At 33.8% G+C, this 16,515-nt stretch overlaps 1 protein-coding gene across 3 annotated transcripts in view; it reads left to right on the forward strand.

The window, feature by feature from the left end:
• Positions 1-11,037, forward strand: part of LOC136036337 (THO complex subunit 2-like) — a 130,478-nt gene extending 119,441 nt beyond the window's left edge. For all 3 annotated transcript variants that reach the window (XR_010619708.1, XM_065718486.1, XM_065718487.1), the window contains 3 exons: positions 4,639-4,691; positions 8,311-8,354; positions 10,886-11,037. Coding sequence is in view for 2 of the 3 variants with exons in the window: in XM_065718486.1 (XP_065574558.1) it covers positions 4,639-4,691; positions 8,311-8,354; positions 10,886-10,913 (125 nt within the window). In the remaining variant the exon portion in view is untranslated. The remainder of the gene's footprint in view (positions 1-4,638; positions 4,692-8,310; positions 8,355-10,885) is intronic.
• The last annotated feature ends 5,478 nt before the right edge of the window (positions 11,038-16,515 follow it).

The raw sequence follows: 16,515 nt of genomic DNA on the forward strand, positions 1-16,515 counted from the left end.
TTTCACTTGTTGTTTTGTCTTCTTGTTTTGTTTATTTTTAATGTCTTTAGTTCTTTTTTGTTTTGCACTGAATGAAAGCTACGGTTTACTTAATTAGATCTATTGATTACGTGTTGCTGACGGTTCGGCTTATTTCTTTGAAATTTATAGCTTTTCGCTGTTGTTTTATAGTTCGCTAATGATTTTCTTTGTCCAAAGAACATAACTAGTTCGTTTAACAACTTAATTCATAAAATACTATTATTCTTATGTTTTGAGAATTCTTTTAACCTTATACGTTTATTTTGAAGTTTCAGTTAATGAAAATCATTTGGGTTGAAATCAGAGTCTACCGTAAGTTTTGAGCAGCCTATATGTGATTATATTTGAAAATTTTGCAATTTCCAAATATATGTTTGATATTTTTATTGAAGTTTGGCTAAATTGATAGTCCTAAAATATAGGTTTGTTTGTCTTGATTTTATAAATCATAATATGCAAGCAGGCTATCCATAAAAAAATATTTCTTTGAAGACGAATTTTTTTTCTCGGGAAAAAATAAGCTAAGGTAAGCTTAATCATTTTTATTTTTCTTTTATCTATGCTGCAGTTTTCATTAAGTACCGTTTTATGAAGTACAGTTTTCATTAAGTATCTTGTATGCAAGGGCACATCCAGATTTTTTTCAGGGGAGGGGAGGGGGTACAAAAAATTAAAATCGCATCAAAATTTGGAGAAGTGGGATCCCCCCCCCCCTTGATACGGCCTAGCTTGTATGCGAGAATAGCGGAAACGGAAGCTGTTTGCTCTGTGAAAGATTCACAGATTCACAATTTGCAAAGATTCATTCATCCACCTCATTTAGGGCAAATCAATGAATGGACCACAATCACACAAATACGAAGCTTGGGTAACCCTCATACGGGGTGTGAAACTACTATCGAGTTTGTAAAAATATAGCTATAAGAGTGTTAGTTATGACTACTATCCCCCGTGTCCAGATTTGGTAGTCTGTATTGTACTTTCAATATTGCAATGCGCTAATTTTATCGGTATTCGTCCCTGTAAACAAAGGAAAATGGTGTCTCCTTTCTGGCCCCTCCTACCCCATGCAAATTTCTGTGATCATGTCTATTTAATAGTCACCCTATTAAATTTTTAGGGAATTCCCCTCTATTAAGATCATGGTTTTGCATTTGTGTGTTAAGCAGTATTTATGCCTTGTGCAATTTGCTCTAACTATAGTTCTGTATCAACGTTCATGGCAGTAATTATGTTGAAATAGTAATAACTTATCAACAAAACTGGAGTAACAGTAACAGTCTGTTTATCGTGCTATATCGAATTTAGGATAAAAATAGAGATTATTTTATTTGGATTACAGAAAAAAGAAGCTTTGATTGAATCCTAACTTTATCACCGAATTGTCTTCATGAGGGGTGCGGGTCATCTGAAGCTGTTCGTTAACTTTTGCAAAAGGAATTTCAAATTGTGTGTAAAATCGGAAAATCCAACTAGCGACGTGTTTGGTTCGCTGTTAGATGGGGTCCTCAGCAACTTAGAAACGGTTCTGTTTTAAAAGTAATGTCCATCTATTTAGGATTTATTATTCATTGAAAAATTAGAATGCTTTTTCGTGTCTTTTACTCAACAACGTATATATTTTTTTTTACAAATTCATGTTCTTAAATGCTATTTTATTAAAAGAGTTGTTCTACATTATTCAGTTAGTTTTTGGACTGAAAAAAAGGCTGAGACCCTTTTCTTTTTCCTGGGCCTAACGGAGGAAGGTTAATCCTTCTTACAGAACTTTATTGAGCGAACAGCACATTATATATATATATATATATTTCATGTCATCCTTCCTTCCTTTGAAAATTAAAATAACCCCGTCTAGTGGGGCTATATGCGTAAGACCACTAAATATGTTAAAAAGTTGTCGTGTTTTGTAAAGGTCATCGCTGCTCCTGAAGAAGAAGAGGATAATGGGATAGCTACTTAGAGTTTTTGTAATACGAAATAAAATTGAGAAAGTACAATTTTACTGCATTTTAGCAAAAAAAAAACCTATAATCATCCTGGTTGCTGTTCAGTTGAGAAAATATAAGATGTAATGTGTAACATTATCGTCATTGGATCCGCTAGACCGCAAGCATTTATCAGAGTAAGAATTGCGCAAAAATGTATAACCACCCGTTTAGGTTGTGACTTGAGGGAAACCAGTACATTTTTTTACATCTGCTCTCTTACAGAGGAGTGAATTTGGGAGAGAGAGGCTTAAAACCCTTTCTGCGCGTTTTCGTTAAAAAAAATATGTGAAAAAATGAAACAAAAATAGCCCTCCCTAGATTTCGAAAAGTATCGCTTTTGTATCTTCTTAAAAAATGAAAACAATTGTCCCCCATCCCTACAATTTCATAAATTGACTTCATTCCTTCCTTATCAATATATACTGTGCCCGTGATACATGTCCTATTTCTGAAAATTAGATGTATACACCTCTAAAAATGATAATACGTCTCTCCTTCAATATTACATATAAAAAGGCCAGAATAGTTGCAATTTCATTGCATATTAAGTTCGATCACGACTATTTCTTTATTTTGTAGGCTACTTTAGCTCTCAATTAAATGTAATACGTCAATTGAAATATGTACAGTTGGACAATCACCAGTAACATTTCTTTGATAGACAGAAAAATAGCTTGAAAGAGAAAGAGAGTCGTCAAGTCGTGCACTTCTTTGGATATCCAGATGGATTAAAACCTTTTAATAGAGGAAGAGCTAAAATTAGAATTGAGCTTTCTTCCTCTTTTGAATGGATCTTTTCGTCGGGATCTATTCATGATATATTTTATTTCTATTTTGTAGTGACATTATGATGCAAAATATTTCGCATGGATGGACTAGATAAATGATTCCGATTGTTCGGAGAAGTTTCTCTTTTTAATCTTCACAAAAAAAAAGATTTCTTTGCGTTTTTTTCTCATTCCTCTTCTTATTTTTGACGGGACAATTGAAACAGAAAAATAAATGGCAAGTCACAACTTAAGAGAGAGGTCCTGTTGTGACGCAGTTTGATTGATGTCACCTTGGTAATACGGGACCCGGAGTTCGTACTCACCTGCTACAACACCGGTGCATGATCCTGACTTTGATTCCGGTGATGAGATTATGCGGGAGTGGTTCCATATTGCTCCAAACAAGAAGAAGAATTAGGAGAGCGAGACAGATAGAGAGAAGAAGTTCTTCTTTGCCAGCAAAGTTATATTATTTTCTTTTACTAACCTCCTTACACGGTTGTCTGTAATTAAACCTGAGTTTTGGGCGTTTATTGAAATTTTCTAGAATGACCCTTTTTTGTTTAAAAATGCAGTCTTTTTTCTAATACTCAAATGGGATAGAGATTTTTGGCACCAAATGGGTAATGATCGTTTAGCAAGAGGCTCCCATTTTTTCATCCACTATCTTATCGGGACCTACCTACCACTGGCTAGCTAAGCACACTTTTGTTCAATGGTATACTTCTTTGTTAAGGTTTTTCTTTGGTTTGAGAATTTGATCAATTTCTTCTCAGGAACGATGAGTGGCATTTTTGAGCGGCTTCTTAAAAAAAGAAATCCTTAGAATCCCAGATTAGGAATATATTATGGACATTGCAATGGAATATTTCACATACAGTAAGATTAATCGTGTCAAAAGAATAAATTTGTCACAGTTTTTGGCAGGCTTCGGTCGCTTGTCGTTGGGTTTTTGATAGTTTTGGCTTTATTTTTTAGTTAGTCGGTATTTGCTTGTTTTTTGATGGCTTGTATTTTGGGACCGTTAAAAATTACATGGACAATTTTTTTTTATATAGAAGTAAGAATTTTCGAAATCTGCAGTGCATATGCTTTGCAATGATTAATCAGATCATGTTTTGAAGGCCGATATATGGGATTTTCCCTCAAGATTGGATACAAAATACAAAAAATTCAAGTGAGTATGGATGCACCAATAGCTGCACACTTATAAAGAATAAACTACAGCCCTTAATAACTGAAAGTTTTAAACACCTTATGAAAAAATAAATGTGTAGTTTGGTAATTTTTCATTTAAAGGTGATTCAAGAATGATTAATAATATATATGTTTATCTAAATAGTAAAAGTTTTTCTTGTCAAAACAAATTCTCGAGCATTTTGAAAAAAGCTTGAAACTCCATGAAAATGGGGCTGGATCGAAATGAGAAGCACACTTATGGAGTCAACCTCGTTGGAAACCGTTTAGTGGAAGTTAAATCTCTTTTTAGCATGGGTAGCATTTATTTATCTTTTTTCGCCAAGGTTTGTAGGCTACTGCAAGGTTGTAGAGAGATTTTAAGTGGCTCATTTAAAAGCCACTACTCATATTTACGTGTTTTTTATAATTTTATATTAATAGCAGCAAAATAATTTTTTAACAAAATTGAATTTTTTGGTGTCTTTGAAAATGAATGATGAAGAATCATGTATGAGATGATTAATAGTCGGCATCTCCTTCTAAAACATTGTGAAGAGACAACAACAGCAGAAGTAAATTTAATAATGAAAAAAAAATCAAGGAATAAAGTGAGAAATTTTTGGGGGACATCTCTTTTAACAGTTTCTCCTTTGATATCGCTGATTGATGGTTTATTTTAGGAAAAACTGGGACTACTAATGGTGCTGATTCTGAAAGAAGATCAGAAAAGAAGGTACGTTTCTTTGTTTTTTTTTTCTTTTTATCTTAACTGTGCAACTAATGCTATTTTTACCAAAGCAGCTTTACTATTTTTTTTCTTTTTATTTTTGTACGCTAGAAGTATTTTGTTATTACCAGCATTAGTTTCTTACCTCAAGGATGTGAAGGGAATTTCCCATGTATTAGTTCAATGGAAGAATATTGAAAATTTTCGAAATTCTAGAAAATATGTACTAAAAAAAGATTTACAGGAATTTATAATGCATAGAATAATGAGAAAGACCCAGAGAAAATAAGAAAGAATAGAGAAAAAAGACCCAAAGAAAATAAATAAGGACAAGAAGAAGAAATGAAGGTAAGAAACTGAAGGGAAAGATAAGTTTGAAAATGCGCAACCGAAGATGCTGGGGAGACGGATGTGTGTAAGGGTCAAAGAACCGAGCCGCTGCAGCTAAACTATTCAAGCTAGGAACATGTACTTTTACAGAATATTTTTGAAACCATGAGAATGTAAAATAGACTGTGAAATATGTAAACTAAAAAACTAAATACAGAAAACAGAAACGTGATGGCCTGATAACAAGCGTGCAAGGTTCGGAGGTGGGAACTGCCAATCGGAGCTGGTGGCTCTGTGTCTCTATTGACGGGTTTCTTTTTTTCTTTTTTTGTTTTTTGTTCTGTTGCAGTTATTAGTGGAGCCATGCCGGGTAACTCCTTTGTGGAAAGTGTCTAGAAGATCCTCTTCATATTTAATTTTTATAGAACAAAATACTTTCATTCCTATATTATATGACTAAAACCTTGGCGTCGGCTAGCTGTATTACCTTTAAGTATTCTGGTCTATTTTTACATTGCCTTGTGTTCAACTTATTCTTGTATAAAATAGAAAAAAAAATATATGCATTTATAATGACGAAATGGTAATTTAATAAGGTCGATCTCTATTTCAGTGCTTAAGAATTTTCAAGACCTAATTGGTCACGGTGAAACATCCGTTAGTTTATAAAATTATTATTTACGTTTGTAATGAAGTTCTTTTTCAAGTTAAATTGCTCTATAATGTAATAATGAATGAATAATCTACTCCACTGTAACTTAATTAGCTACGTATGTATTTCTTTTGAAGATTAATTTAGATAAGGTTTTAAATTGAAATTAATATAATCTAAAATAGTTATTGAATATGAACGCATTCGAACAACAACAAAAAAGTCGTTATATAACAAAATAAAAATTGAAGTTGATAAAGCTCGCAGGAAATCGTGAAACTTAAGATTTTTTCTTTATCTTCTTTGTAAAAAAGAGTTTATCTTACTTTTAATAACTATTTAGTTTACGAGCTACTAAACTTCAACGTTCATAAAACTTAAAACATATTACTAAAACTTGTTGGTTTTTGTTCTTATTTGAAAAAAAAATGTGTTTTGCTAATTTTTAAACTTCTTGATTTATCAAGGTATTATGTTTGTATCTTTTTTTCAAATGAATTGAGATAATATATTGAAATGAAGTTAATAAATTTAAAATCAGCTGTTAAATATTGACCTAATTGAACCATATAAAAACATGGTTATGTACAAAAATAATAATGGAAGTTGACAAAACTCATAGGAAGTTCCAGAAACTTCGATTTGGTTTGACTTGTAATTAAGTAGCAACATTATTGGATGCAATATGAAACTTAAGAGTAGTCAATCGATTACATTAACGTCTTTTCTGTAGAAATTATTTGTTTGTGTACTAATTAATTTTGTTTTATTAAAAAGAATAAAAGGTGAATTATCCCTTTCCCCATTGAAAACTTTCACGTTGGTCATGAAAAAAAAATTTACATAAATAAGTGCTATTTTATTCAAAGACTAAAATACCACGTGTGACTTCCCTGTATATGTCAATGTCTACAGTGTAGCAGGGTAAAAATGTTGCGTCAACAACCTGTTATATTAGGAGAAATAGATTATATTTTTTGAAAGCTAAACTTTAATATTATCTGTTTTTACTACTTCTTTTTTTACACATCAAATCTCGACGAAGGAATGGTGGCTTCGGCCCTCCAAAACCTCTCCATTGTGCATGTGTATCTATTCCTCTTTTATTTTCTATTTGGAAAAATGTGTAATTTTCTAAACCCCTAAATATATCTTCAATATCGAACTAGTATTTACAGGGTGAATGACCAATACCAATAATCAATCTCAGAGAATGGATAACATGAAATGTATTTAAGGACTAGTATTTATGGACTAAAAGAGCTAGAAAGAAACAGTATAATACGACTAAAAAAACTAGTATTTGATTGGTGAATGTCCAAAAGCAGTAAGAAATTTTGGAGATCGGATAATATAAAATAATGTATCTGAGGAGTAGCATTTATGAACTAAAAAAAAAACTAGAAAGAATTAGTATATAAAGACTAAAAGAACTAGTATTTAAGGTAAGAATGACTAAAATCGCTAGTAACTGGAAATTGAATTACACTTTATTTAAAAAAAAACAATATACTATTCAATCATTTAACAAGTAGCCGGCCAAGAAGAAATACAGCTCTGAGGACTAACGACTATAGCAATCAATATCCATAAATTCAACTAAGTAACAAAAAAGATATGTAATAATAAGAAATAATATAAATAAATAAAAATAAAAAAGACCGCTCAAACTACGAATCCTCATCCTCCCCTCCTATTGAGGTTATTAATCAAGTTAATAATTCAAGAAAAATTAGTAAGAGAGGAAATTTGTGCGCTATAACAGGGATAAAACAGGAATTGCTATCCTCATTGAAAATGCAAGAGAGGATACTGAAGTTTGTCTTCAGTACCAAAAAGGTAGTAAAAATAATTATCGCCTTCTAGGGCTGACCAGCTAAATTATTAGTTTTACTCTGCAATTCTGTATCAAAATATTTTTTTTGTATTTTGTTTATCTATTTTTGTAACTCTTGTTTAAGTCTAGGTCAACGACTCTTAGGGTCGAGTCGTAATTTAGGTGACGAACGAATCCAAAACAAATAAGAAATATTTAAGACTGGATAATATTAAATCTTTATAATTTTTTCTGTGCAAGGTTTGAGCCATAAAAAAACATTTTGTTTGAGAAACGGTTTAGATTCAACCCTATTTTGTAATTTATAAGATTCGTCAACTTCGTAATAGTCTAGACGAATAAACCAGAATTACTTTAGCATCCAACTGGGTACAATTGAAAGTTCACGTAGTAGCAAAAAATTACCTAACTTTATTGATACGTCCTTCTCAGACTCGGAACCAATGGGAGGCTGAGGGAAATAAAGATGGTACTGTTTTTTGTACAAAGCATAATCATTTTGATGTCATTTAATCTATTGTAATAGCTTATAATGGTTCTTTCTATAGGCAAATATGCAAACACTATTTGGAGGTGGGTGCGGCGGGGGAGGGGGTATATCTTCTAAGAAGCAGAAACAGATAATTATCAGTAAAACTTTGTGGAAAATATTAGGTTTCGGTGTGGATGGGCTCCAAGCCACCACCAACCCTGCCCTGTCTGTTCTACATTAATTGTTCTTCCACCCATATTATAACTTGTTTTGTTGAATTCCATCCTTATCCAGTTGAGTTGTTGAATTATTTTAATTTCCGTCTTTTTTTTAGGAATCTCGAGACTACGACGGAGAAAAACGTGGACATAGCAAAAGATATCCTTTTTGACATTATGAAGTTGTCCCTACAAGCGGCGTTTTTTTTGGGGGGGGGGACATGAATTGGTTGGTTACCATTCTATTACAATCAATCTAATAATAATCTACTAATAATCAAGTTATACTAATAATCAAGTAAACAAAGTTTTAAACGTTCAATTGAAGTTCAAGCCTGTAAATATTTTCTTTTTTTTAAATGCCAATAATAAGTAGAATTATTGGCAGAAAACATTACTAGAATAAATATCGTTGTTAAAAAACTCATTCATTGTCAATTTGCCTTCAATCATAAATTAAATGGCAGGTAGCGTCCTAAATATCTTAAATACGACGTCTTGCTTGCGTCATCAGGCTTGCTATAAGCACTCATAAATACTTTTTTTTATATATAATTAGAGTGAGTGATGAGTAAAAACATTAATTACTTACAATCTGGGACAGAGGTATTTTGAAACCTCGAGTCTTTTTGACACATTCCGGGGGGGGGGGCTTGCTTCTGGCAAATGTGTAGATTATGATTTACACATTTTATTGCGAAAATTGAGGTTTTTCTACATTGCACACCAATTGCTTTGGGTTTTTCAAAAGATGTTACGCTCTATGGTTTCGTAAGGTAATGACAGTTTTACTTTTTTGCTCTATTTTTTCAGTCGATTAATTATATAATTTACTGAATAACCTTGATTTAAGTGTTAGACAAAAGCTTCAAGTCAAGGGTAATTCAATTATTTTCAATAGTCGAGTCATATATTTATTTTGTGACCACATTTGTCATTCATGGCGCCCCAGAAGATAAATTAACACTGCTAATGTTAAATGCATCAATGTCATAGTATCTCGAGTTTAATTGCACTCAAGTGCTATATAAAAGTCGTGCACCTTGAAATTATGCTTTTGATATTTCTACGAAAATGTAAAGTAAGGGATCACCTCTCTTGAAGTAAGTTGTAAACGTTTGTTGATTTTGAAACATTTTCTTGAAACAAGAATGTAATGCGGCTGCTGTATGTGCGCTTTGCGCAGAAAATAAAAAAAAATTTCGAAAGATAACAACGACTAATTTGTCACTTGGATACAGTAATATATATGGCGGAATTCTTCGTTGCAAAAACATGTAATGAAAGACTGCATTGGATGTATTTTTCGATAAAAAATTGACGATGCGTGATTTGCAGAGGTATATAGGTCTTAAAAGAAGTATTTTCAATTGTTGAAAACATTTTAAAAACTTTTTTTACATTCATACATCAAGATATCAATGTTTTTTGACGCATCCCCCTCCCCTTTCCAAATTTTTTGTTGTGAGAAGGGCAAAGACGGTAGTGTACCCAGGCAAGGTAGAGATTGATTTGTTTATAACCCCGAAAAACTTCAGTCTTCATAATTTCCAATACTTTTCGAACAATTCTTTTTTTCATGGTTTTGGAAGACAAATCCCCCCCCCCCCATCGAAATAAAGTGCCTGGTTTAAATATATTTCTGGCCTTTGTCTTCTCCTTGTCTCCTGTGTGTTTTATGCACGAACCCAGTGCCACTTTCATTGATATTCAGTAGACTTATTTTTTATTCTAGCAGCATTGCTTTGGTAATGCGAGTCTTTCATTTTTCTATTGGTTTACGCTTTTGGATCAGTTTTTTTTTCTTTTTGCTGTATTTGATTCCATCGCATACATGTAGAGCAGAGGAGAGCTGGAGGACGAAGGCAGCCTAATCAAAATGGAGGGAGGGGGTGGCTACTGGACTCTTCCTCCAAAATGTAAAATTTTACGTAAAAATTAGTATTTTACGGTTAAATATTGATTAAGAAAGATATTTACCATATTTTGCATGTCTAAAATATTTTAACCCCCCCCCCCTCCTCGCTCTAAAAATTGAAAGCCTTGGTAAGGTCTGGCATATTCATTCGTGTTCCAAAATTCAGCAATTTTAAACATGCTACTGTGTGGCCTTGTCCGGAATACACTAGTATTATACATTGTTAGGTCAATATTTGGCAGAGCTAGCCAATTCAGTAACTGAAAGATAAATATAGTATTAGATGCGCCATTCAATACTCTTTCCAAATACGAAATTTGCGCTTCAATTTGATTGTTTCTTTTTTTTTTTTTTTATTCCATTTTCAGTCAATAAAAATTTTCTATCAATGGTCTTTGGACTTTTATCGGTCCAGAAAGGCTTCTGTAGATCAGCTATTTTGCATATAAAATTACCTACATTGATTCTATTGATATTTATCAAGATATCCTGAAATTTCTCGCATTTCTCGTGTATATCAGTGTAGAAAGATGCTTGAATACAATCCAAACTGGATTTAGTTAATTTATATGTAAACTTAGTATTATTTTGTTGTCAATCGGCGGGAATATATTTACAGAATATTTATCGATGTGGCGTCTGAACGGCTCATATGAACTGTTGGTTCGACAGCAAAATTTTGCTGCTGTGCAGGTTCGAAGACTTAAAAAAAAGTTTGTTTTAGTGCACTATTAGTAATGTTTTTGATATTTATCTCCTTAACTAATGCTTACTAGAAAGAGTGGAGACAAGTCGAGATGAGTCCTGATGATTGCAACCAATATCTATTGAAGAACAAGAAGATTTTATTTTGTACCTTTGATCATTTTGAATTCAACATTTTTATATTGATGATTGGCAGGAAATATCTGAATTTCATTTTTGAGTTTGCCAATACCTACCTTGACCTTGTTACTTGACCTTGGGTATTGTTATTGGATTCATTAGTGCCGGGTTAAGAAGGGGTGCCCTTAGAAATTTTTCTTAGGGCTTGGGGGAGGGGCAAGCCTGCAATATTTTTCTAATATATGCCTAAGTTTGATTTTTCTTTTTTTTTCTTTGCGACAAAACGTCAAATTGTTAAATTTTTTAATTTGTTAAATTTAAGTAACTACACTATAACGCATAACGATTAGTAGTGCTCCCATACACATTCTATATAATAACCTAAGCTAATACTGCATGGAAGTACAGCCTCTGAAACTGACAGGCTATGTAAATGTCTTTTGATAACCGATTGGCTGTCTGTGAGTCGTGGCTTTATAGCACTTTTACCCTAGTCGGGTCCAAATAGCGGAAATAAGTTTTTCGAACACCATTTTCACTGATTGCTCTTTACTTGCAAATCTTTACTATGGAGTGTTAGATAGCACAGACGATCTTAAACCTTGGCCTATAATTATGGCGTACAACCTAAGCTAGCACCAGGTAAAAATTGTTTGTAGTGAAAGATGAAAAAAGCGGATCAGGCATAGCATGATTTTGCTGTTTAGAAATGGTCTGAATATAGTTCGAATTAAAGCTTAAAGTTCAAATTCCAACCATATTTTTGGAGCAAAAGATAATCTGATATGTTATAATCGATTTGACGAGAAATTTTCTCGGTTAAGTCTGTTTTGCAATTGAGAACGTGGCGAAAGTTGGTAATTTCTCTTTTCCAGCGGCAACTGCCAGTTTTTCCCTGGGGGGATAGGGTCTGGAAATTTTTTTTCAGATTTATCCGTGTTTTATCGATGAATTGACAAAATACACTTTATGCCACTATACCGATGCCTACGATTGAAAGGCAAATCTCGAATGAATATATCGTCATCATTTCCTTGGTTCTCATTGATTGTCAAAATGCCTATCGGTTATAAATTTTGCCGGTGGCAAATCTAAGTCTTGTCGGGTTTTCAATGTAATTTTACTAAATTGCTTCAATAATCTACTTTTCTTTTTTACAGATTTGTATTAGTGCAAATAAAAATATACAAAATGAAACTGCATCCAAATCCAATGAGGACGTTCACCGCTTTGGCGGCTGACTGACTGGTATATATATGCGCAAAAATTCTTTAAAATCAAACTTCACCAAAGCCAAGGAGAAAAACTTCATCAAAGATATAGTCTTTGATTGCAACTTTCTTTATGTGAATTCCAATTCAAATGAAATCAAACAGTTCGTGGTAACGAACTGTAGTAAGGAGCGACCCGGCTCAATAGTAACAGAAACTGTAAAACGGAATTTTAATACCAACAAAAACGGAATTTTAATAGTTACTCAAAAGAATCGCATTTTACTGCTGATTTTAAATATATATGTTTTGTCTAGTTTAGTCTTACCCATCAAAAGTTACGAGCCTGAGAAAATTTGCTTTACTTTAGAAAATAGGGGGAAATACCCCCTAAAAGTAATAGAATCTTAACGAAAATAACACCATCAGATTCAGCGTATCAGAGAACCCTACTGTAGAGTTTCCAGCCCCTATCTACAAAAACGTGGAATTTTGTATTTTTTTGCCAGCAGCCAGATCACGGATGCGTGTTTATTTGCAGTTGTTGTTGTTTTTTCACCCCAGGGGTGATCGTATCGACCCAGTCGTCCTAGAATGTCGCGAGAGGGCTCATTCTAACGGAAATCAAAAGTTTTAATGTTCTTCCTAATTAACCAAAAAATTGGAAGGTACCTAGGCCCCCTCCCTCGCTCATTTTTCCACAAAGTCACCATATCAAAATTTTGAGATAGCCATTTTGTTCGGCATAGTCGAAAAACGTAATATCTATGTCTTTGGTGACGACTTAATCCCCTACAGTCTCCAGAAGAGGAGCTGCAAGTTACAAGCTTTAACCATCGTTTACATATAGTAATGGTTATTGGGAAGTGTACAGACTTTTTCAGGGGAGCCTTTTCGCTGTAAGTGACCCTAGACGTGGGAGGATCTTTCCACGGAGGAATTTATCACGAAGGAAGAGAATTTCCATGAAGGGGTGCAGGATTTTCCAGCTTTATTTAAACAAAAAAAGTTTGTTCGACTGGAAGTATGGAGCAGTATTAAAAATTAAAACGAACAGAAATTGTTGCGTATATAGGGGGGCCCGTCTCCTCGTCAATACCTCGCTCTTTACGCTAAAATATTTTTAGTAATTTCAACTGTTTTTTTCTACGGCCTTTGTGATTTAGGGGTCATTCTTAAAGAATTGGGACAAAATTCAAGCTTTAGCGTAAAGAGCAAAGTATTAACGAGGGGGCGAACCCCCTCATATACGTAATAAAAATATACGAATATAGAAGTTCGCTACGTAAGTTAATTCGTAAGTTACGTATATTTATTACTAATGAAAACGTTCGTAAAAAAATAAAAAGTTCTAGTTGCCTTTTTAAGTAACCAAAATTGAAGGGCAACTAGGCCTCCTCCCCATCCCTTTTTTTATCAAAATCGTCCGATCAAAACTATGAGAAAGCGATTTCGCAAAAAAATTAAATATGCAAATTTTGTTTTAATTATTCATGTACGGTGAGCCAAAATCAAAACTAGCATTAATTCAAAAACGTTCAGAAATTGAATGAAAAAAAAACAAGTTTTTTCAGCTGAAAGTAGGGAGCGGCATTAAAACTTAAAACGAACAGAAATTATTCTGTATCTGAAAGGGGTTGTCCCCTCCTCGACGTCTTGCTCTTTACGCTAAACTTTTTAATTGTTTTGAAAAGTAGAGTTGTGAAAAAAGAGTCCAACTTTAGCGTAAAGAGCGAGGCGTCGAGGAGGGGACAACTCCTTTCTGATACAGAATAATTTCTGTTCGTTTTAAGTTTTAATTTCACTCCTTACTTTCAGTTGAAAAAAACTTCATTTTTTTATATTAATTAATAGAGACTAAGGAACAGGTAAATTAAACAGATGGTCGCAAATTCAATAAATCAGTGAAGTTGGCATGATTACCTGTCATTTTAAATATGCTTCCACTTTGAATTACTTATGCTTTGATTTGTTACAAAGGTGTTTTTTTTTAGTACACATTAATTTTTTGAGTTTTCAGCTCTTATCACAAGCTAATTAATTAACTATGGATTGAAATGTATGACTTGAGTTTCGGTTAATTCTTGTTTTATAATTGAGAACGTGGCGAATGTTGGTTATTTCTCTTTTCCAGCTGTAACTGCCAATTTTTCCCCTGGAGGGGGGATAGGGTTTGGGACGTTTTTTTCAGAAGTATCCGCGTTTTTTAGATAAATACAAAAATGTTCCTCGTTATATGCATATCCAGTGTCCAGAGAGAAATGTGGAGGGGGGGTCTTTGTCTATGCTCCTACCCCAAGCTCATTCATTTAGTTTAAAACCAGTGGTTTTATTCCTTCAAAATCCTGGGGAGGAGGGCAAAATTGGAGTCGACTTTCTCAAATCAACTGAAAGTGACAGTGCAAACTGAAAAACGAGTCATATAGTACTATATAGGTAAAGATACACTAAAGAAAGCAGACCCATTTCTGTGGATGCTGGAATTATGCAGACTTGTCTTAGTTTTGACAAGATTTTTGAAGAAACTAAATTTCAGCTGGGGGAGGGGGTAAACCAAGCTCTGGTAGGGGCAGTTGACCCCCCCCCCCCCCCGTCCCGTAGAAAATCATTCACAGTTTCATAAACTATCCAAAGATCATTTCTGTTTTGCATTTTTTTCCCTCCCTCGTGCGAACTTAAGTCTCACCATATTCTTTTTATTTATTTAGCTTCGTCTGTTTATGTTCAATTATCAAACTTTTTAATCAATTTTTCACCCACTTCCTATAGTCCAATTGAGTGGAAACTGTGCACACGCGGTGATTTTCGATTACAGTAGATCAACTCAATGCAATCAATTAACACTTTAATTTATTTTAATTGACACTATTTCTGTGTAGCCTTCTACCTACATTAACTAATAGCCGGGAAACAACTCAGGATATGGCTATTGGTTCCTTAGGAGGGGAAGGGGTGTTCTCGTATGATGCAACAACCGTTAACTCTGGATAGTTAAAAGTCCTTGAGAAGTTGTGAAAAATATGTATTGACAAAAAGATGTACCGAAGAGTGATCTTCGGTAAGATGACTTGCCGAACATTAATCTTCAATAATTAGGATTAATTGCTTAAGATTAATTAACCCTAGTTAAGGAGCACAAGTTAGCACTTTAGGAACACATGCCGAAAGTGTTTTAGGACATATTTTTATACATAAAAAAAGTCTTGTTTTTGGTTCTTCAGAGAATATAAAGACTCCCAAAAAAAGTTTTGGAGCTATTTTCTCGTTTTCATACCTATTGCATGCCCAACGCTCTTGTTTTTGACTATAGGTAGGATACGAAAGCTGACAAGAAGCAAATAAATTATCAAAAATAATGCACCGCGATCGTCACATACATACCTCAAATCTTTAAGGTAGGGCGTGATTAATGCTAGAAACACCATGTAGTCGCTCTTGTTGATATAAAATGCCAAGATTTTTGAATGGCCTTGTTTTTTTTTAATTTTAGCATCACCTTGTACTGCGTGGGAGGAGAATTGAAACGGTAAAGACTTTGTTTGAAAGGCCAATATGAACACAAAAGTTGCTCATCATACAAATAGGAAAACTGATGTTACAAGCTTCCATCTTTTCTAATTTCAAAGAATTGTGCTTTGTCTTTATTTTAGTTGGTTAATCATGGAAATAATAAATGAAGAGAGAAAAATCAAATAGATGAAAAAACGAGGATTTTGTCAGCCAGTAGCAAAATATGCAGATGAAAATCGAGCAAATATTTCGACAAGGACCTCCGCAAAGTCGTCTTTTTTTATTTTTTTTAAGAAATAGTGAGATTATGTTTTTTTATTTTTCCAAGTTTGTCGCTGAGTTTCGAGACGCGTGGTAATGTAGTAAAAGTTTTGTTATCAATTGCCAGGATCACTTGGCTGACAAAATCCTCGTTTTTTTTCTCTCTTCATTTATTATTTCCTTTCTTGTTTTCATAAGCGCTTTAAGTGTGACTACACTGTGTCTTGAGCGTGATTTAAAAGGTTGTTTGTCCACCACAACAATTTTTCAAAGGACGTGCAAAAAAAGGGAAGAGAAATTGGAAGAGCAGCAACTATCTAAATACAAAAACCTACTCAATAAAGACGTCCTGAGGCCAGAGCCTTTCCTGGGTAAGGGGGAGGGCAACCAGGTCAGCTGCCCAAGGCGCCACAGCTGGGAGGGGTGCCGTGGCTGGAGGATCCCACTTTGATCAAATTTCTCACTTTGATTCGGGGATTTTGCTTATATTTGAATCGGGAGGGAGGTACTGTAATTAATTTTCCCCCAAGTACCACCAATCATAGGAACGGCACTGTCTGAGGCTACCAGACAAGAACGGACGTATAATCAACCTT

Source organism: Artemia franciscana, chromosome 15 (assembly GCF_032884065.1).
Source record: "Artemia franciscana chromosome 15, ASM3288406v1, whole genome shotgun sequence".
NCBI lineage: Eukaryota > Metazoa > Arthropoda > Branchiopoda > Anostraca > Artemiidae > Artemia > Artemia franciscana.